Raw genomic sequence first — 20,944 nt, 5'->3', positions numbered from 1 at the left:
TCTTCTCGAGAATGATGTCATCCACACTGTGATGGAGATCTTCAAATGTTAAACCCCGCACAAACTCTGTTGAGGCCCTGTTTAGATCCATAAGGCTAAAATACAAATTTTTTATAAATCGCTTGTATAGTGTACTAAATGTAATCGAAAAATAAATCGCATTACACAAATGGACTGTAAATCGCGAAACGAATCTAATGAGCCTAATTATGACATGATTAGACACTAAATTACTACAATGATGCTACAGTATATATATGCTCTAATGATAAATTAAATAGGCTCATTAGATTCGTCTCGTAATTTACAGACGAGATCTATAATTAGTTTTGTAATTAGTCTACATTTAATACTTCAAATGTGCAAGATTCCCTTTCAAAAATCCAAAGTGAACTAAACCAGGCCTCACTATGTAAGAACCACCCTATAGTGACGCGTACATAGGTGACTCGACTATATCACATGTCACTCTAATGAAAGGTGACCTGCATAGATGAGACGCGCCACCTTTCATTCTCCTAAGACCCCCGCTTATACCTCGCAAAAAGTAGCCCCTCACCTTTGATAGAGGAAAGGTGACGCGGCTCATGAAGTCTATCACCTATAATATAGGTAACGGGCTATATGTGTAGCCTGTCATTTATATTCAAATCACCTATAATCCGTATTTTGATGGGACAAACTATCCCAAGTGGACCTTTGATATTAAAATACACCTCTATGGGCTTGACCTTTCGGTTTGGAAGGTTGTGTGTGTAGGTGTGACTCCATCCGTCAGCAGTGTACCTACGACCAAACAAGCACAAGATATATAACAAGGCAGAAGCTAGTTCATACATACATACATATATGAACCTGCATAAAAATTACGATATTACATAGTCATGACAGCTCCCTTACAACTTTCGGCACCCTAAAGATGGCCCCATAGACAAACTACACGCCAGACGGGGGGACGGGGCTGCCCTGCGGCACGGCTGCACGGGGCTCCCCGGCCTCCTGCAGCGCAGGCCGTGCACGCAACGCACCCTGCCGCAGGCCGGTTTTTTAAAAAGCCGGCGGCACCTAAACGGTTGGGCGCGCGAGCAGGCCACGCCGCGCCCGCGGCCAACGCACTGGCCCTGTTCGGGACATTGAGGCTCTGGCTCTGGTCAATATAGCATCCACGAATCCACGATCAACCACCATGTCAACCAAAGTTTTCTGCTTGATCTTCCAGACAGTCCTGTTGCAGTAATTCATACACTTTTATACACTCCAAACAGTAGCTGTATTCACTAGAAAATAATGATATAAAGGTTGAACTGCATACTTGTAGATTGCTTTAAGATCATCTGGGATTTCTGTCATCTTTTGGACAGAACCATATTCATGTATTATCTGGTTTTTCAGAGTAGGGGTCCAAATACCCATTTCAGTCAGATCATGAAGATGATGTTTGTTAACCACAACAAACTCCCAACTGGAAGAAAAACAGAAACATCAATCATATGCACATGTAAACAAGAATACAAGCACTCTAAGGAGTATACTTCCAGACCTTAGGACCCATCGACTGTATATGTTAGACGTGTAGGGTTCAAAGCACTCGTTATTGCCAAGAATCTGACTAGTGGAAGCAGTGGGCATTGGAGCCACAAGAAGAGAATTTCTGATCCCAACTTTAGAAATAGTCTCCCTTAGAGATGGCCAATCCCATGTGTTAGATGGGACTACATTCCACATGTCAGGTTGAAGAATGCCCTACAAAGGAAGAGGGATAGACGGTGCTTGATTTACTTTTAAGAACAACAATAGAAATGGGCTTCGGACTATTAATTTTTTTCCTTTTTTAGGATAACACTAAACATAAAACTACACCAAAATAAGAAGCAAAACATAATTGAAACAGGGAATTTTGAGAACAAAACCTTGCTGACAGGACTGCCTTCATATGTTTCATAAGGACCTTCTTTAGCAGCAAGTTCAGCAGAAGCTTTAAGAGCATGATAGTAAATTTTTCAAAAATATCCTTATTCAACTACTGAGCCTGAAAAAGATATTATTTGTTACATACCAGCTAAGTACAGAGAGATAGAGTTCCAGCGGAGCTAGGGGGAAAGTACCTCAGGTGAATCAAATGGCATGCCAAGTAATATGAAAGTATCCGCCAAACCTTGAACACCTATGGGCCTGATTGGTTGCCTGGATATGGCTCAGCCAGGCTCTGCAGATACAACCTACGCATGATTGGTTGCCTGAACCAACCGCTGGGCTTGGCCTGTGCGGTGCAAAAAGCCCCTCTCAGCCTGGCTCGGTAGATACGGGAGAAAAGGTCGTTTCCGTGCAGCCTGGCTCGGGCGAGCGCAGCGAGCACACCAATCACCATGCATATTCAAGCAACCAATCACCATCTCCCTTTAACTTGTCTCGAACAAACCTTCAACCAATCACACTCACCATGCATGCGCCGGGACTGGCTAATCGGGGCCTGGCTCCCTCGTGCGAGCCTGGCTCGGCAGGGAAACCAACCAAACAGGCCCTATGCCAATTGGCCTGTGCCGCATATTTGATCTCTTTGCGGTCTCAACAGGATAGTAATTGATATCAATAATTTTGTTGAGATTATAAGTAACTGTTGAGGTAACCTGCCAAAATCAACAAGGTATCAAAACATTTGTTGACATAGGTGAGAATCGAGGATCTAAGACAAAGAGGATCTGAACAAACCTCAGCAAGCTTGTCAAAGTCAAAATATCTATTTTTCGAATCAGTGCTGCCCACAAGCTTGGATGGATGGGACTCTAAAGGAACACCCTGTGAAACAAGTTTGTCATACAGCACATCAGAATACAACCTTCATGATTGAATTCAGTTGAAGCACTGAAAAGATATACCTTTTCCCTTACGAAGCGTGGTAAAGCAATAGATGCAAGGTTGCAGACAGCAGTTTCAGTAGGGCTTGTGCATTCAATTATCTCAGTGCACAAATTTGACGATTTTATTGTGCCCAGATTCTGCTGGTTACTCTTCCTATTGCACGTATCCTGCAGACAGTTAATAACCATTAAAAAGATGTTTAGAGCCCAATAGTAAAAGCAGGCAAAAATTGCCAAAAGAATCGCGAGTCCATATGCAGGAACACCTATTCGTATAGTTGGTACTTGGTAGATGCCAAAAGTATACCTTGTAAAGCATATATGGTGTACCAGTTTCTATCTGTGCCTTCAAAATGTCAAACCAGAGGGTCTGTGCTGGAACAACTTTCTTTGCCTTGCCCTGAAACCAGAAAAGCAAGGTTACTAAAGTAGTTCCAATTTCAATCTATTATATCCAGCAATAGAATTTCCAGCTTACTTCTCTTTCATATTTCTTGTACAAATTCTCAAACTCATCGCCCCAGCAATCAGCCAACCCTGGAGCTTCATTAGGGCAAAACAATGACCATTCTCCGTTATTCTGGACCCTTTGCATGAATAGATCGGGAACCCATAATGCGTAGAAAAGATCCCTTGCACGATGTTCCTCCTGTCAAATTACCATCCAGAATAACAAGTTTTTTAGATTTTTGCACCACTCAGAATTTAGAAGGAATCAATTCAATATTATTAGAGACCTAAATAGAAGACAAAACATGTGCATATATTGCTTAACCACAGGTAGGGAACCAAAATATTGGGTATATATATCATGAGGATATGGACTAGAGCACTATTTCCATAAGACACTAGCTTCAACCAGAAATTAAGAATTGAACAACTATCTTTAAGGGCTGCTGGCACAGCTAAAAAATAAATTTTAGGTGATGGAATCAAGGTGGCAGTAAACATATATACAGTTAGCTTATCATTGCAGTTATTACAGAAGACTGATAGATTACTGCTTTCATATTCAAAAGTGATTAAAAACACCAACGATAGTATTACCTTCCCATGGTTCTTTCTCAGATCAAGGAACTCAAAAATATCAGCATGCCAAGGCTCCAAGTATACAGCAAATGCACCTCAGACTGCAGCATGCCCGTGGAGGCGCGTGCGAAATGTGCCATAATATGATAGCATAGGATATCATGAAAAATATGGCAAACCTTATCATAAGATTTTTTTTGATGTTATCATAAGAATTGATTGGCAAGTAATGCTCAAAATACCAAGCAAATATCTGGTAAAAGGTCATCACTAGACACAGAAATATAGAAGCTGACCGAGTATTACAAAATTGTCAATACAGTTATTCTGGTCTAGTAAGAAGCAAACCAAATGATAACATTTTCTCACACAGCCTTTCAGCAGTTATAGTGAACTAGAAACATCAACATATTGAACTCCTTCAACAGAAGATATTCCAGCACATGTAATAACAAGCACGGATGCATCGACTGACAGCGCGAGTACCCTGGATCGCATAGTTCTTGTTTGCTTCTACAATGATCCAGGAAATGAAATGAAAAACACTGTATATCACAAGGAAATCTTGCAAATGTCCTCATATTCGACAGCCCTGAGAACCTTCCCATCATAGAGGCCTTTCTCAACCTGCACTTTTGCACAGAATTTCTCTGTATCCACTGAGAGCAATCTGGCATTTGAACCCCGATAAGCCCCATTCACAATCCGCACCAACCCACCAATCTGGGGGATCACAGTCTCAAGCTCATCTTGGTCGACTCTTAGAACATGCTTGCTCTCCAACATCTCAATCTCCCCAACATATTTATCAATCACTTTCTTCACCATCCCTTTCTGCTTGTAGTAACCCTTCTGTGCCAATGATTTACTCATCACCTTGACCACAATCCCGGGACACAGCCAGTAGTCCTTTCTATTGCTCCTCTCCTTGGCCTTCTCCTCATCCTTCATCAGCTCATCCAATGCTGACTTTCTTGCCTCCGCTGCTTTCACATCCTTCCCCTTCTTATTGGCCACCTCATCCTTCTCCTTCTCTCGGACACCAGAGTCTTCTTCATCGAAACCAAGATTCACCTTTGGCTTATCCTCGAAAGGATTAACCTTCGGCCCTGGTGCAGACTTCTGAAGAGCAATCGCAATCTTCCCGGTTGCCTTGTTGGCCTCTTTTGAGCCATCCTCCCTGTCGGTACCCTGTAACAGGGATACCCACTTCTACTGCAGCAAGGCAAGACCCGCGTAGTTATCCGCAACCACGCGGTAAAGGGCGGAGCAGCCGGGCCCCACTGGTCAGGCCCTTACCTCACCGGGCCAACGGCCCCGGACCCGCTCCCCGCTTGGGAACGGGTCCGGAGACACCACGTGTCCCTGAGGAAGGGAAGCTCCGAGCTGACAGCCGAGGCCTCGGACCCCCCATAGGGGTCCCGGACCTCCCACGTCCATCCGGACCTCCCACGCGGTAGAACCAGCATACCACCGGGGGGTCCGGAGCCGCCACGTGTCCCGCAGGCGCGGGCGCAGGCTTGAGCGCGAGTCTTCCGCTGGAAGACTCGCCCACCCACCGTATTCAATGCGGGTGGTTGAGGCGCGCTCTGCCGCCGCGGCACGCGTGCCAGCCTTTGTCAGGCCTCACTGTAGACCGTGTATTACCAAGGTACACAGTGCAGCCGCCTGTGCCGCACCCGCGCAGAGCCCATCTGCCGCATTAATTGGATATGACGGCTCGACACTTTTCCATCATGCCACCTACACCGCAAGCTACGCGGCCCGTTCAGCTACGTGGCAGGCGACGCCGCTAGCTACGCCTGGCGCTGCTCCGACAAGACAGCGCCTGGACATGCCGAACGGGGGATTCCAGGAGCAGGCAAGGAAATCCAGGAGTATGATCTCATTCCCCTGCAGCGCCATAATGTATGAACAGTATGATATTTTGTACTACATCGATAGACCCATCTGTCGGGGACCCAACGGCCATGTATGCGCCTCCCTTGAGATATAAAAGGGAAGTGCTCGCTGTGCACAACAAGGACACACTAGACTACACACAGTCACACATGGGGACACAAGCTCTCGCAAACTCTCTCGAGGCAATACTACACACAGTGGACGTAGGGTATTACGCTCCGGCGGCCCGAACCACTCTAAACCGGCTGTGTTCATCGTGTTCTTGAGCGAGATCGAACTAATCGCTAGCTAACCCCCGAGTACTCACCCTCTGGGCTTAGGCGGGTGCATTCCGCCACCCGGCTGTGGTTTGCCACACCACGACATTTGGCGCACCAGGTAGGGGCAGTGTTTAGCTGGTTTTCAGTTCATCTCTTTCTCGTTTCCATGGTTCGAGTGGACGACATGGAGGTGACGGAGGGTGTGGCGTCCTCCACGCCACACGTCTCGCGCGTTCCTGCTACAGGGGCAACCGTGCCCGTGGAACAGCCACCACCGGCGGTGGCGCGTGCTGCTCGCCGGCAAGAGTCAGGGCGCCCGTCAAGGGCCCCCTCACAAGCTGCGAGCGGCGGAGCGTTGGCGGCGGCTCGAGAGTTGCTTCGCAACCCTCCGGCCGCTGCAGCCTCACCGGACGCCCTGAGGCAGTGGCGGGACGACGTTGACCATCTCCTCCATCTGGCTCAGGCCTCCCCCAGTTCTACAAGGACTGTGCAACGACCTCCGCCAGGCAATGCGGTGGTGCCTTACCACCAGCTCCAGGGCGGAGCGTCGTCATCTGTGCGCTCCCCCACAGTGAGGGGTGCACGAACAGAAGACCTGCGGGCGGAGCTCAACCGCAAGCGCGCGGGTGAGGACGCCCACATCTCCGTGGAAAGGGCGCGCGAGCGCCGTCTCAACATTGAGGGCCGCAACCTCAACGCCGACTTGGACGTGGTGGCACCCAAGCCTCCAGTGAACGCCCGGATACAGTCGGGCACCCCGGTGGCCGGGGTGGGCTGTGCTACGCTGGCGGAACACCTCCGCGCGGTGGCATGGCCGTCCAAGTTCCGCCCCCACCTGCCGGAAAAGTACGACGGTACCACTAACCCGTCAGAGTTCCTGTAGGTGTACGTTACCGCCATCACAGCAATTGGCGGTAACGACGCCGTCATGGCGAGCTACTTTCATGTAGCCTTGTCTGGGCCAGCCCGGACCTGGCTCATGAACCTTACTCCTGGGACGATCCAGTCCTGGGAGGAGCTCTGTACGAGATTCACTGCGAACTTCGCCAGTGCATACCAGCAGCATGGTGTGGAGGCCCACCTCCACGCCGTGAGGCAGAAACCCGGAGAGACGCTCCGGGCATTTATCTCGCGCTTCACCAAGGTACGGGGTACCATTCCTCGTATCTCCGATGTATCTATTATCACTGCTTTCCGACAGGGGGTACGTGACGAGAAGATGCTCGAGAAGCTGGCGACGCACGAGGTGGAAAGCGTTACCACGCTTTTCTCCCTGGCAGACAAGTGTGCCAGGGCCACTGAGGGCCGCGCATGGCACTCAGCCCCCCAAGACGGAGACACCAAAGCTGGTGGCTCCGATGCTACCGCCCAAGGCGGTGGCAAGAAGAAGAAGAACAAGAACTGGAGTCGCGGGGAGCCGCAACCCTGCGGCCCAGCCGTTGCAGCAGCGGCACCAGCCGCTGCGGCAGCGCTTGGGGCCAGAACGCACATGGCAAGCGTCCGCGCCCGCAGGGTGGTAGCGGAGATTCATGCCCGGTGCATCCCACCGCACGCCACAGCGCCGCGGACTGCCGCGAGATCGAGAAGCTCGCCAAGCGGGTCAATGGGCGGCGTGAGCAGTCCTCCAAGGACGGCTCACCCCCTCCTCGACAATGGCCTGGCAAGGAGAAGGCCTCCGACAGCGGGGCCGTGGCCGGGGAGAAGGAGCTGGGGTACCAATCCCCCGCTCGGGAGCTGAAGGGCGTGTACCACGACGACAACTCCGACTCCGACAACGACGACCGCCGTAAGAAGCTGTACGTAATGTACGGCGGAAGCTGGGAGCTTGTCTCCCGGCGAGACGTGAAGACCCTTCGCCGAGAGGTTCTTTCGGTGAAGCCGGGGCTCTCGAAGGCGGCGCCGCACCAAAGGTGGATGAACACCACCATCTCTTTCGGGCCATCCGACTGCCTGGAGAATATGGCTGGGGCCGGTGTACTACCTCTAGTCACCGTCCCTGTCATATCCAACGTGAGGCTCTATCACGTGCTGATCGACGGTGGGGCTGGCCTCAACGTCATCAGCTATGCAGCGTTCAAGCAGCTGCAGATCCCGGAGTCCAAGCTGACTCCCTCTCGCCCATTCTCTGGAGTGGGCCCACATCCGGTGTTCCCTCTGGGGAGCATCACACTGCCGGTCACGTTCGGGACTGAGGAGAACTTCCGCACAGAGAGCGTTCAGTTCGATGTTGCGGAGGTGAACCTCCCGTTCAACGCCATCATTGGCCGGCCGACTCTCTACTGCTTCATGGCCATTGCCCATTGCGGGTATTTGGTCCTGAAGATGCCTTCCCCTGCCGGTGTCCTCACCGTATGGGGTGACCGCACTGCTGCCGTCGCTGCAGTTGAGAGACTGCATGCTCTGGCGGCAGAGGTTGCACGATCCGAGGAGGACCCATCCACCTCGCAACCCAGGGCGCCTGCAAAATCACCTAAGGTTCAGCCATCTGATCCGAACGATATTTCCGTGAAGACGGTGCAGATCGGAGCAGACTCCACCAGGACCACTCGCATCGCGGGGAACTTGGAGGAGAAATAGGAAGACGCGCTCAACGCTTTCCTTCGGGCAAATGTGGACGTGTTCGCCTGGGAACCGTCACAAATGCCCGGGATCCCCAGAGAAGTGATCGAGCACAATCTGAGGATCTACCCTGACGCCACGCCGGTGCACCAGAAGCCTCGAAAGCAGTCTGTCGAACGGCAGAACTTCATCCGCGAAGAAATCCGCAAGCTCCTACACGCTGGCTTCATCGAGGAGGTCCACCACCCCGAGTGGTTGGCCAATCCGGTCGTCGTCCCAAAGGCCAATGGGAAACTTCGGATGTGCATCGACTACACCAGCCTCAACAAGGCATGTCCTAGAGACCCCTATCCTCTTCCACGTATCGATCAGATCGTGGACTCCACCTCCGGGTGCGACCTTTTGTCTTTCCTAGATGCATACTTTGATTTCCACCAGATTCAGATGTCTAGAGAGGATAGGAAGCATACTATTTTTGTAACAGTAGATGGGCTTTATTGCTATATTGTTATGCCATATGGTCTAAGGAATGCCTTACCCACGTTTGTACGAGCTTTGAACAAAACCTTCTGTAATCTAATTAGAGATATTATTGAGGTGTATGTTGATGACATTATGGTCAAGACCAAGGTGGGGTCAACACTAGTTGAGGACCTATCTCTCGTCTTCGATCGGCTGTGCGTCACGCGCACGAAGCTTAATCCCGAGAAGTGTATCTTTGGTGTCTCGGCAGGAAAGCTGCTGGGTTTCCTGGTCTCACATCGAGTCATTGAGGCAAACCCAGCCAAGATCAAGGCGATCGAAGCAATGAGGCCTCCTGGCCGCATCACGGATGTCCAGAAGCCTACTGGATCTCTCGCCGCTCTCAGTCGCTTCATATCGAGGCTGGCTGAGAGGGCCCTCCCCTTCTTCAAGCTATTGAGGAGGACCTGTCCATTATCTTGGACCGAAGAGGCTGAACAAGCCTTCCAGGAACTGAAGCAACATCTCACATCACCGCCAGTATTGGTGGCTCCAGAGCCGGGTGAGACGTTGTTTCTGTATCTTGCTGCGTCTGCGGAGGCGGTCAGCATGGTGCTGGTCGCCGAGAGAATGGAACAAGCTCGCCAGGGGGACGCCAGGGTCTCCCCGGCCAAGGATGGTGAGCAGGACCCCGGACACGGGGACCCGTCAGCCTCACCTCTGCCTGAAGGTCCGGACCCCAGACAAGGGGGTCCGGAGGAGCCTCGTCCCAGTGGGAACCCAGAACCGCTTGGGGCCCAAGGACCTGATATGGTGGATAAGGGCGAGCCGGACCCGGTCACCAGGGCCCGGACTATCCAAAAGCCAGTCTACTACGTCAGCGAAGTCCTCCATGAGGCGAAGGCCAGGTATCTTGAGACGCATAAGCTTATCTATGCGATACTTATTGTGTCTAGGAAACTGCGCCACTATTTTCAGGTACACCGAGTTGTCGTAGTGACCTCTTACCCGTTAAGAGCGATCTTACACAACTCCAACGCCACGGGCAACATCGCCAAGTGGGCAGCAGAATTGGCTGAGTTCCAACTAGACTTCCAGCCTCGCCATGCGGTCAAGAGCCAGGTCCTGGCTGATTTCATAGTAGAATGGACTCCTTCCCCAAGCAATTTTGGGGGTCCGGACTTTAACGCCGGACCCCCGGTGCCGGAAATCAGGACACCAGTCTTCACCGAGCCCCACTGGACACTTTTCTTCGACGAGTCCGCCCGCGAGAAGTGGGCCGGGGCTGGTGTGGTCCTCATTGACCCAAGTGGGGATCAGCTGAAGTACATGGTGCACCTTGAATTCAAGGCCACCAACAACATGGCGGAGTACGAAGCCCTGATCTTTGGCCTGACACAAGCCCTGTCTCTCGGGGTCCGGCAGCTTCTAGTGAAGGGGGACTCTCAGCTAATCATCAAGCAGGTCCGTGGAGATTGCAACTGCAACAATTCCCAGCTCGCGGCATACCTCATCCACGTGAGAAAGCTCGAGAAGGACTTCGACGCCTTGGAACTACAACATGTTCCCCGCGAACTCAACTCAGCAGCAGATGATCTCTCTGCGAGAGCATCTACCTGGGCATCCGTGCCCGAGGGCATCTTCGAAAGACGGTTGCTGAGACCTACCGCCCAGCCTGCCGAGCTGGGTGAAGGGGATCAAGCTAGCACCTCGAAGCTAGCGGTCCCAGCGGCATACCACCTGTGGTGCCCGCTCTGGGCTATGAGCTCTGTCGAGGATCCTAGAGACCTCGTGGAGTCACCCCCACCTGCTCAAGGAAGCCCTGATGCATGGATCTCCGAGATCCGGGGCTACCTGAAAGATAACATCCTCCCTGATGACGATGTGTCTGCTGAGCGCATAGTTCGATTAGCTAAACGCTACGTGGTGGTAGAAGGGGATCTCTACCGCCGTGGCGCCAATGGTATCCTCATGCGGTGCATTTCCCATGGAGAGGGCCGCGAGTTGCTCGCGGAGATCCATGGATGCGAGTGCGGAAGTCATTCCTCATCTCGCACGCTTGTTAGCAAGGCCTTTCGGCATGGCTTCTACTGGCCGACAGCACTCCAGGATGCGGCTGAGCTGGTAAAGTCCTGCAAAGTATGCCAGTTCCATGCAAAGCAAATACACACACCGGCTCAAGCTCCGCAAATGATCCCGCCCTTATGGCCGTTTGCCGTATGGGGCGTGGATATCCAGGGGCCATTCCCCCGGGCCGTCGGCGGGTACCGGTTCCTCTACGTCGCCATCGACAAGTTCACAAAGTGGCCGGAGGTTACCCCTGTGGTGAATATCACTAAAAAGTTATCAGTCACATTCCTCATGTCCATTGTGTGTAGATTTGGCGTCCCAAGTCGCATCATTGCGGACAACGGGACCCAATTCAAAAGCAGACTCTTCCAAGAGTACTGCGAGGACATTGGCATCCAGCTATGCTTTGCGTCCGTGGCACATCCCCGCAGCAATGGACAGGTTGAGAGAGTGAATGCAGAGATCCTCAGGGGACTCAAGACCCGCACCTACAACTTCTTGAAGAAGCATGGTGCCAAATGGGTTGATGAGCTTCCGTGCATACTATGGGGCAACCGGACTACACCCAACCGAGCCACCGGGGAGACTCCATTCTTCCTGGTCTACGGGGCTGAAGCATGCCTTCCCCCAGAAATTCACCTGGGCTCACCACGGGTCCAGGCTTTTAACGAGTCCATGCAGGAACAACTGCGGCGCAACGATGTGGACTTCGTGGACGAACGAAGGTGGCGAGCAGCAATCCGAAATGCACGCTACAACCAGGTGCTCAGGTGCTATCATCAACGGTTCGTGCAAAGTAGGAAGCTCCAGGCTGGCGACCTCGTCCTGAGGTGGATCCTGAACCGAGCAGGGCTCCACAAGCTCTCCCCCAGCTGGGAGGGGCCCTTCAAGGTTACAGAAGTTTGCCGGCCCGGATGTGTTCGCCTTGCCACAGAAGATGGAGTACCACTGCCCAACCCATGGAACATAGAGCATCTGCGTAAGTTTTACACTTAGGCAGAGCGGGAAAATGAATTTTTTCTTTTGTAATAAGATAGAGTCAGTGTGCGGCTCAGAGCGGTTGGGGTCCGCCCTCGTAAACCCGACCTCTGGCATCCATCGCACCATCGGCAAGCTTTAACGCGCGGCCCAGAGTGGTAGAGGTCCGCCCTCGTAAACCCGGCCTCTGGCACCCATCGCGCAAGGCATGTATATCAAGTTGCAAAGGAAAAATTTACCCCAGTTCTGTCTTTGTGTCAAAATTTAATTTCACATTTCAATTCTCGAGATTTTACTTCTCTAACCCCCGTGCGGACTTTCACTCTGGTCGCCACAACTAAGATCTGTATTGAGTTGCTAGACTCCCGAACAGGTCCGGACCCTCTTGCTGCTAGGAGAGGGGTCCGGACCCCTAGAGACCTGCTTTGGAGAGGGGGTACTTGTTCCCTGGGGTGGTCCGGAGTCCTGTGTAGCCGCTTAGCCGGTTCCGTACCCAAAGCTTACACACTCCACCACCCTGTAACGAGTGCTCTAGTACCCGGAGCCGGGTAATTAGGGGCCCGGACCTCGTTCTAGCTCAAGAGTTGGCTTCCTAAGACCTACACGGCATGTCCAGCTCCATATCTCAAAGGATCGAGTACGACAAAATGACCTCACCCACTGCTAGGAAGGGTCTGAAGCGTCGAAACCAGGTCCGGTAAATCGTGTTGTTTCCTGGAGTGGTCCGGAGCCCTGTGTAGTGCCTTAGCCTGGTTCCGCACCCTAAGCCTACACACTCCACCACTCTGTAACAAGCACTGAATTGCCTGGACCTGTGCATCTAGAGCTCCGGACGACGTACTAGCCTGGAGGCCAGTCCAGAATAGGTCCCGCGGGCCTGCTACTAAGCTGTAACTTTGAAGTGGTACACAGGTTGAGCCTTGACTGGTGGTAGCCAGCCTCAAACCATTGAGCCTACCTACCAGGGGGTCCCGGCATCCGCTTTAAAAAGGTTTCATGCAGATCGAAGTCTAGTCTTGGTGGTGGACAGACTCAAAACAACTGAGTCTATCTCCTAGGGGGCCGGAGCATTCGCTTTGACCCAGACATCACAGATCGATTCTGCATGCGTCAAACAGCTAAGCTGCGGTATCATTACTACCATATAAACGAGATTGATTCTCCTCTCTGTAGTTCTTTCTGCTACACAGGGAATAAGATGCTCGCTTGTCTTGCAATCTATGCTACACCTATGCCCAAGGACGCTTGCCCAGCCTCATATGGGGGTCCGGAGTGTCTCCTACGGCTCGAATGGCAGATAGGTCCACATAACTGAACCAATCCGCCAGGGGGCCAGGGCGCCGGGGTGCTGCATACTGCAAACTAGCAACTGACAAACAGCTAAGTTGAAATTTTCTTCTATTTCAAAATTTTCAACTAGTACAATGTTTGTTACATAACGCAAAAGAAAAACAAAGATACAATGCCCAGCTCAAGGGTCTGCAGGCTCCCGCTTGAAGTAGGCGGCGATGAAATCGACGACCTCCCGCATGCTGTCCCGAGCGGCGGCCTCCGTCTCCGCCACAGGACCATCAAGCATGGGGGCTAGCGAGATAGCCGGGTCGTGGCTCCGGAGGCAGGTCAGGATGTGCTCCGCCACTATCCGGATTAGCTCGCGGCCCTCGGTCTCAAGCTTACCAGTAAGGACCGGCTCCAGACGCCGGAGCGTATCCGAAGCAGAGTTTAACACTGGGAGGGCGTCAACAATCGAAGCTGGCGGCTCCGCCACTTGGATTGGGCTCAATCCAAGTGGCACCAGTGCTAAGCTTGCTTTGGTGGCCCAGTCAGCGATTCACTGGGCCCCACGCGCTGGTCCTCCTGGAGCTTCCGGACCGACTCCTGGACCGCCTCGTGCACCCGGGTGTCCAGAGCTGCCTTGGCCGCTTCCACCTCTCGGGACCTCTCCTCGAGCTCAGCCTTCCTCTTCTCCGCTGACTCCTTTTGGTTTTTGAGAGAGTCGCGCTAGCGCCCAAGCAGCTTCTCCATGTTAGCGGTGAGGGACTCCCACTTATCGAGGGACTTTCGGTCCTCCTCCAGGTCCGCCTCGGCAACAGCCAGCTTGCTGGCCCTCTCCTGTAGTTGCTCGCGCCATCCCTGCAGAGTTGCAGAGAGATTGTCGAGCTCCTTCCTCCGGATCTCGAGACCCTAGTTGCGAGTCTCAAGCTCGGACCGTTGGGCCGCGAGGCCAGTCTCAAGTTCGGACCTGAGCCGCAAAGCTGACAACCTCCACGGCAAAGGCCTCCTCCCGCTGCGCAAGGGATTTTTCCCGGCTCGATACTGTGAACTCCCGGTCAAACACCTTCCGAAAGTTGACTCGGTAGGCCTCTTGGTCGGCCTTGAGTTTGGACCGAGCTTCCGCAGCATGGGAGGCTTCAGCCTTCGTGTGCACTTCCAGGCGGGTGTGCCAGTTGGAGAGGCGCTGGCGTTCGTTCTCCATTGTAGCCCACTCCCGCCGGAAGGCCGCCTCGGCAGAAGAGGTTGCCTCCTCTATCGACCACCGGACCTGGACCAGCACCTGGGGGAGGGGAGTCGCTTCCTCCTCCAAAGGACCCTGCAGAAGCTGCCTGCCAAAGACCACCTCCAACTCCTCCTCCGCTACATGATCGGAGCTGGAGGTGGGAGCTTCTGGCGCAAGCATCGGGGCCTCGATAGCTGTTGTGTTCACCGCTGCAGCACTTGTCGCCGTCGCGCTCGCCGCCGCCGCCGCATCGGGTGCGGCTGCGCCCAGCGCTGGCGCATCCGCCGCCGCCGCGTCGGGTGCGGCTGCGCCCAGCGCTGGCGCTTCCTCCGCCGCCGCGTCGGGTGCGGCTGCGCCCAGCGCTGGCGCCTCCTCCGCCGCTGCGTTGGGTGCGGCTGCGCCCAGCCCTGGCGCCTCCACCGCCGCTGCGTTGGGTGCGGCGGCGCCCAGCCCTGGCGCCTCCACCGCCGCTGCGTCGGGTGCGGCCGCGCCCAGCACTGGCGCCTCCACCGCCGCTGCGTTGGGTGCGGCCGCGCCCAGCACTGGCGCCTCCACCGCCGCTGTGTCCGGTCCGGCTGCGCCCAGTACTGAAGCACCCGAGGTTCCCGCACCCGCTGACGCTCCCACTGTCGCTGCCGAGGCCCCGGTCGCCTGGGCACCGGCTGACGAGCTGGCGATGGTGGAAGAACCGCTTGGGCGAGAGGCCCTGGCAACGAAGAGAAGAAGCCTTCAGCAAAAAACAGGGCACCTAGAACAAGAGGAGTGAGCAGAATAACACTAACCCAGAGGCGCCGGGTATCCAGCGACCATGGAGGCTGGACGACTGCTTCTGTTGCTGCCGCTGCTCCCGTGGCGTCGACGGAGGCGCAACCCAGGACTGTTCCTGCTGCTGCTCCTGTTGTTGTTGTTGCTGCTGCTCCTGTGGCTGCTGCTGCCGGAGGGAACTATCCCTCGGCGGTGATGTGGCGGCGCGGTCGCCCCGGAGGACCCGTGAGGGCCGGAGGCCCGGGAGCTACCCTGACCCGCGCCCCCAGCGGTCCTCTGACGCTTCGCAGTGGGCTCCGTGACTAGGGTTCCGTCGCCCCTGAGTAACCTGCGCTGACCTGCATCTCCCGACGACGCGCCGGGACTTCTCCGGACCTGGCTGGGGCTGCTTGTGGTGGCGCTGCCAGGCACGGCCTGCTTCCCCTTCGTAGTGGGGCCGGACCCCACGGTGCTCGGAATCGCTTGATCCTCGGATGCACCGGGGATTCGGAGCCCACGGTTCGGGTCGCCTCCGGTCTGGCGTGGGGCCAGCCCACCGTCGTCAAGAGTTGGCAGGGTAGCCAGCACCGCCGTCCTCAGGCGTGAGTCCTCGCAGAGGCGGATGACGCCCTGGGGAGGGATCAGGTTCTCCGGGACAAAGACTTCTCCCGTCACCGCCCGCACCAGGACCTCCAGGGCTTCCTGGGTCAGGTCGCTCCCCTCTCCGCAGTGGGTCCTGCTGCAATCGTTGAGGCCGGTGAAGCTCCAAGCAGGGCGCGGCCGCTGCTTCAGGGGGGCTATCCGGCGCTTCAAGAAATCTCCGAGCACGTGCAGCGAGGTGAAGCCGCTCTCCGCTAGCGACCTGATCTTGCCCAGCACGGAGTCGAACTCCGGCTGCAGGGACGGCTTGGCCCTCCAGGATGCTCGGTCGGAGGCGGGTCCCTCGGTCGGCAGGACGAGGCGCTCATTGGCTTCGGTGGTGGCGATCACCCAATCCTTGCGCCACTCCTCCCACTTCCTGCTAGTGAGGTCGGGAATGTAAGGTGCCGGCAGGTCGCTCCTTGTTTGGAAGTAATATGCCCCCACCTCATCCTTCGCCCTCCCGGACTTCACCAGTATGAAGAAGTGGCGGAAGAGGATGACGCAGGGCCGCACTCCCACGAACATCTCACACAAATGGACGAAGATGGACGTCAGGAGGAGGGAGTGGGGCGTAAGGTGCTGAAGTTGGAGGCCGAAGTCTTCCAGCAGCAATAGCAGGAACGAAGAGATCGGCAGCCCCACGCCGGTGGAAATGTGCGAGGTGAATAGCACAAATTCCCCGCGCGCGGAGGTTGCCGAGGGGAACCGAGCCTGCTCGGATCCCCCAGCCAGTCTCCTGTGCACTCCACCCAAGCAGGCGGTGCACTGTGCTCAGCTCTTCCTCGGTCTGGAAGCGGCGGGGATGAACAAGGGATGCCATTTCGCTGTGGAAGTGTGGAGCAATCTACGCGAAAGAGCAAAAGGCAAGGGGTGCAAAGGTTGGAAGGAAGAAGGCGAATGCGGAAAGGTAACCGCGGTATGCGGTTCGTCCCTTTATAAAGCCTGACCCAACCGGCGCGCCCCGGAACCGTCGCTGCAACCCAAGCGACGCACACGCCTGGAGTTAGCCGCCCAATCCTTAACAAGGGGGCCCAGGCCCACCTGTCAGGGAGGGCGGGTAACCACAAAGGTGTGAAAGGGCGGGATCTGAACCGTCGTCCGCGCGCGAAGCGAGGCGAAAGTTGAGCTGACATGCGCGCCTGAAGCGCTGGCGTGACCGGGCTCTTCGGGAACTGCGCTGGTGGTAAATACCCCGTTTACTCCAGCCGCAACAATGCCGAGCAACACACGCGTGACTAGGAGAACCACAGTGCATGGGGGCCACAAGTCAGTAAGCCGTAGTGATGTGATGAGGTAGCAACCAACCCGATGGATGGTCAAGGCCGGTCAAGACCTCTGCAGTAAGAGGTTTCAAGTTATGCAGAGCCAAATCACAGTGGTGGCCCCACCTGCGGGCTCGTACCTCCCCCAAGGTGGGCCCGGGGGCCACTATCGGTACCCTGTAACAGGGATACCCACTTCTACTGCAGCAAGGCAAGGCCCGCGTAGTTATCCGCAACCACGCATTAAAGGGCGGAGCAGCCGGACCCCACGGGTCAGGCCCTTACCTCACCGGGCCAACGGCCCCGGACCCGCTCCCCGCTTGGGAACGGGTCCGGAGACGCCACGTGTCCCTGAGGAAGGGAAGCTCCGAGCTGACAGCCGAGGCCTCGGACCCCTCATAGGGGTCCCGGACCTCCCACGTCCATCCGGACATCCCACACGGTAGAACCAGCATACCACCGGGGGGGGGGGGTCCGGAGCCGCCACGTGTCCCGCAGGCGCGGGCGCGGGCGCAGGCGCAGGCTTGAGCGCGAGTCTTCCACTGGAAGACTCGACCACCCACCGCATTCAATGCGGGTGGTTGAGGCGCGCTCTGCCGCCGCGGCACGCGTGCCAGCCTTTGTCAGACCTCACTGTAGACCGTGTATTACCAAGGTACACAGTGCAGCCGCCTGCGCCGCACCCGCGCAGAGCCCGTCTGCCGCATTAATTGGATACGACGGCTCGGCACTTTTCCATTATGCCGCCTACACTGCAAGCTACGCGGCCCGTTCAGCTACGTGGCAGGCAACGCCGCTAGCTACGCCTGGCGCCGCTCCGACAAGACAGCGCCTGGACATGCTGAACGGGGGATTCCAGGAGCAGGCAAGAAAATCCAGGAGTATGATCTCCTTCCCCTGCAGCGCCATAATGTATGAACAGTACAATATTTTGTACTACATCGATGGGCCTATCCGTCGGGGACCCAACGGCCATGTCTGCGCCTCCCTTGAGATATAAAAGGGAAGCGCTCGCTGTGCACAACAAGGACACACTAGACTACACACAGTCACACACGGGGACACAAGCTCTCGCAAACTCTCTCGAGGCAATACTACACACAGTGGACGTAGGGTATTACGCTCCGGCGGCCCGAACCACTTTAAACCGGCTGTGTTCATTGTGTTCTTGAGCGAGATCGAACTAATCGCTAGCTAACCCCTGAGTACTCACCCTCTGGGCTTAGGCGGGTGCATTCCGCCACCCGGCTGTGGTTTGCCACACCACGACACTCCCGTTTCTCTCCACCATCATCTGAACCTGAATACTCTTCTTCACTGTCGAACTCAGACTCAAATTCGCCCTCGGCAACATTACCGTCATCGCCATCATTGGCTTTGGCTAGGGACTTCTGTGCACGCTCAATCTGGTGGGCGATCATGCGCTCCTGGCGCTTGTCCTCAGCCATGTCTGACTTGATCCTCTTGCGCTTGAGGCGCGCCTTGACGGCCTGCTCCGAGTCACGGTCAATGTAGGTCATGAACCACCCCTTGGGTGTATCCTCGACCTTGCAGTAGCCCTCGCGTCCTAGGAACTTGACGAACTCGGTGAGCGTGGCCCACCTGGTGGAGTTCATGTGGACGTGGTGCCGGTCGGCGATGTACTCGTTGAAGACGACGGTGGCGGCGACGCGGGAGTGGCGGTGCGCGCGGCGGATCAGGGCGAGGAACGACTCGAGGAACTCCTCGAAGAAGCCCTCCACGACGCGCTCGGGCGCCATGCCAAACACCTGCATCTGCCGCTGGTGCGACTCCGACATGCAGTGGCACTTGAACCCGTTCTCGTCGGGGCACTGCTTCTGGCACATCTAACAGTACCACCGCAGCTTCTGCAGGCCCTTGGCCTTGATCCGGTTCGCGATCGCCTTCGGCGTCAGGAACTCGTGCTTCCCCATCGCGCCGCGGCCGCCCCTGCCGACCAGTTGGGTGAAGGAGGTGGAGCTTTTTGCAGATCTATTTATTTCTGGTGGGGAGTGATGGAGAAGAGGGAGGCTTTTAGGACGGAAAGGCGGGGACTGCCGGAGAGGGAGGCGCGGCGCAGGCAGACCTCGACGGCAACGCTAGACGACGGGGTGGGGGAATCAGAGGAACGAGGCACCAGCCGTTCGGGCTGGGCTTTGCTGTGGAACGGGGCCGGACTTGCTTATCGAGCCAAACCAGCCCAGCCAGCCGCTTATCCAGCAAGCCGAACGGGGCCTCATTTCCTTTCTTTTTTTTTTTGAAAAAAGTCTATTTTGCCTCCCTTAACTATCACAAAAGTCTGACTTTCCTCTCTCAACTGCAAAATCGGATATCCAACCTCCCCCAACTATCAAAGCCGTTTGTTTTACCTCCCTCAATGATTTTATAGGTGGTTTTACATTTATTTTCATATATTTTTCCCCCTAATTTCTTTTTCCATTCAATTGAGGCAGCAAATGTGATTAAAAAATCATAAAAAATTGCATATTGATAGAGGAGAGTAGGAAGAACCCAATTTTGCAAAGTTAAATCTAAAACAATTTGAAACTTAAAATTTCAAAAAAATAAAGAATTGAAAATTTATTGAATTTTTAAGGCATCAAGATTAGCTCTATCTTGGACAAAATTTGAATTGTGTGACACATATTAGAGGTAAATAACTAGGGAATTTTTGTGAGTATAAGTTCTATAGCAAGGTTTATTATGAAGGGTCAAATTTGAGCCAAATTTTATAAATTTATTTATTATCACAAATTTAAAATATACTCAAGAATTTGCATATGTATAAATCAAATATGCAAATAAATAAAAAGGATTACATTTTGCTTAAATTTGACCCTTTCTAAGAAGCTTAAATTTTTCTACAAAACCTATACTCCCAAATTTTTTAATTATGCACCTCTAATATGTATCATACAATTCAAATTTTGTCAAAAATGGAGCTCATCTTGATGCTTTAAAACTTCAATGAAGTTTGGATTCTTTATTTCTTCAAAGTTTGAAATTTCAATTTTGTTTGAGTTCAACTTCAAAAGGTTACAAAATTGTGTTCTCTATACTCTTCTCTACCACTATGCCAATTAATATGATTTTTTATCCATTCTTGCTATCTCAATTGAGTGAAAAAAAGAGTGAAAAATTTATGAAAAAAATATAAAAACCGCTTGTAAAACCGCCGAGAGAGGTAAAACAAACGGTTTTGATAGTTCGGGGAGGCTGGATATCCGGTTTTGTAGTTGAAAGAGGAAAATCAGACTTTTGCGATAGTTGAAGGAGGTAAAGTAGATTTTTTCCTTTTTTTTTTGAAAGGAGTCCAAGAAGGCAAGAACATCTAGCCTTGCTGCGAATTATTTCTTAAAGAGGTATTCCACTGTACAATCTGGCAGCCTTTACATCTGGCCTTGCTGCAAATTATTTTTTTTTGAACAATTGCCTTGCTGTGAATTGGACGCCATGTATTTCAAAAGTGTATTGCAAGAAAGTGACCACCAATCTGCAAATAATCGTGCAACATCCACAAGTTTTTCATCTTCTGATTGAACAAAAGGTATCAGAATATGTCACATTACACTTGGAAAAAGCTCCTCCTCTTTTTACTACAGTGGATGGCTCACTACACGGGCTGCATTCTGTCAGGAATCTTGCAAGTAGCAGTTGTTTTGGGGAATTTTCAAGAAGTTG

General features: G+C 53.7%; 1 protein-coding gene across 1 annotated transcript; it reads right to left on the bottom strand.

Annotated features, from left to right (window-relative positions):
* Positions 1 to 1,050: 1,050 nt before the first annotated feature.
* Positions 1,051 to 19,110, bottom strand: LOC120669041. Its single transcript, XM_039948868.1, is given in 14 exon segments — positions 1,051 to 1,225; positions 1,313 to 1,462; positions 1,541 to 1,743; positions 1,911 to 1,999; positions 2,002 to 2,029; positions 2,106 to 2,164; positions 2,522 to 2,627; positions 2,710 to 2,796; positions 2,877 to 3,026; positions 3,166 to 3,258; positions 3,337 to 3,507; positions 3,906 to 3,982; positions 4,457 to 5,078; positions 18,523 to 19,110. Coding segments are annotated over 14 exon segments (2,583 nt in total). The 3' UTR covers positions 1,051 to 1,065.
* Positions 19,111 to 20,944: the final 1,834 nt, after the last annotated feature.

Source organism: Panicum virgatum, chromosome 4N (assembly GCF_016808335.1).
Source record: "Panicum virgatum strain AP13 chromosome 4N, P.virgatum_v5, whole genome shotgun sequence".
In the NCBI taxonomy this organism is placed as follows: domain Eukaryota; kingdom Viridiplantae; phylum Streptophyta; class Magnoliopsida; order Poales; family Poaceae; genus Panicum; species Panicum virgatum.
Note: the sequence above shows the minus strand (reverse complement) of the source record. Positions and strands in the feature narration are given on the sequence as shown.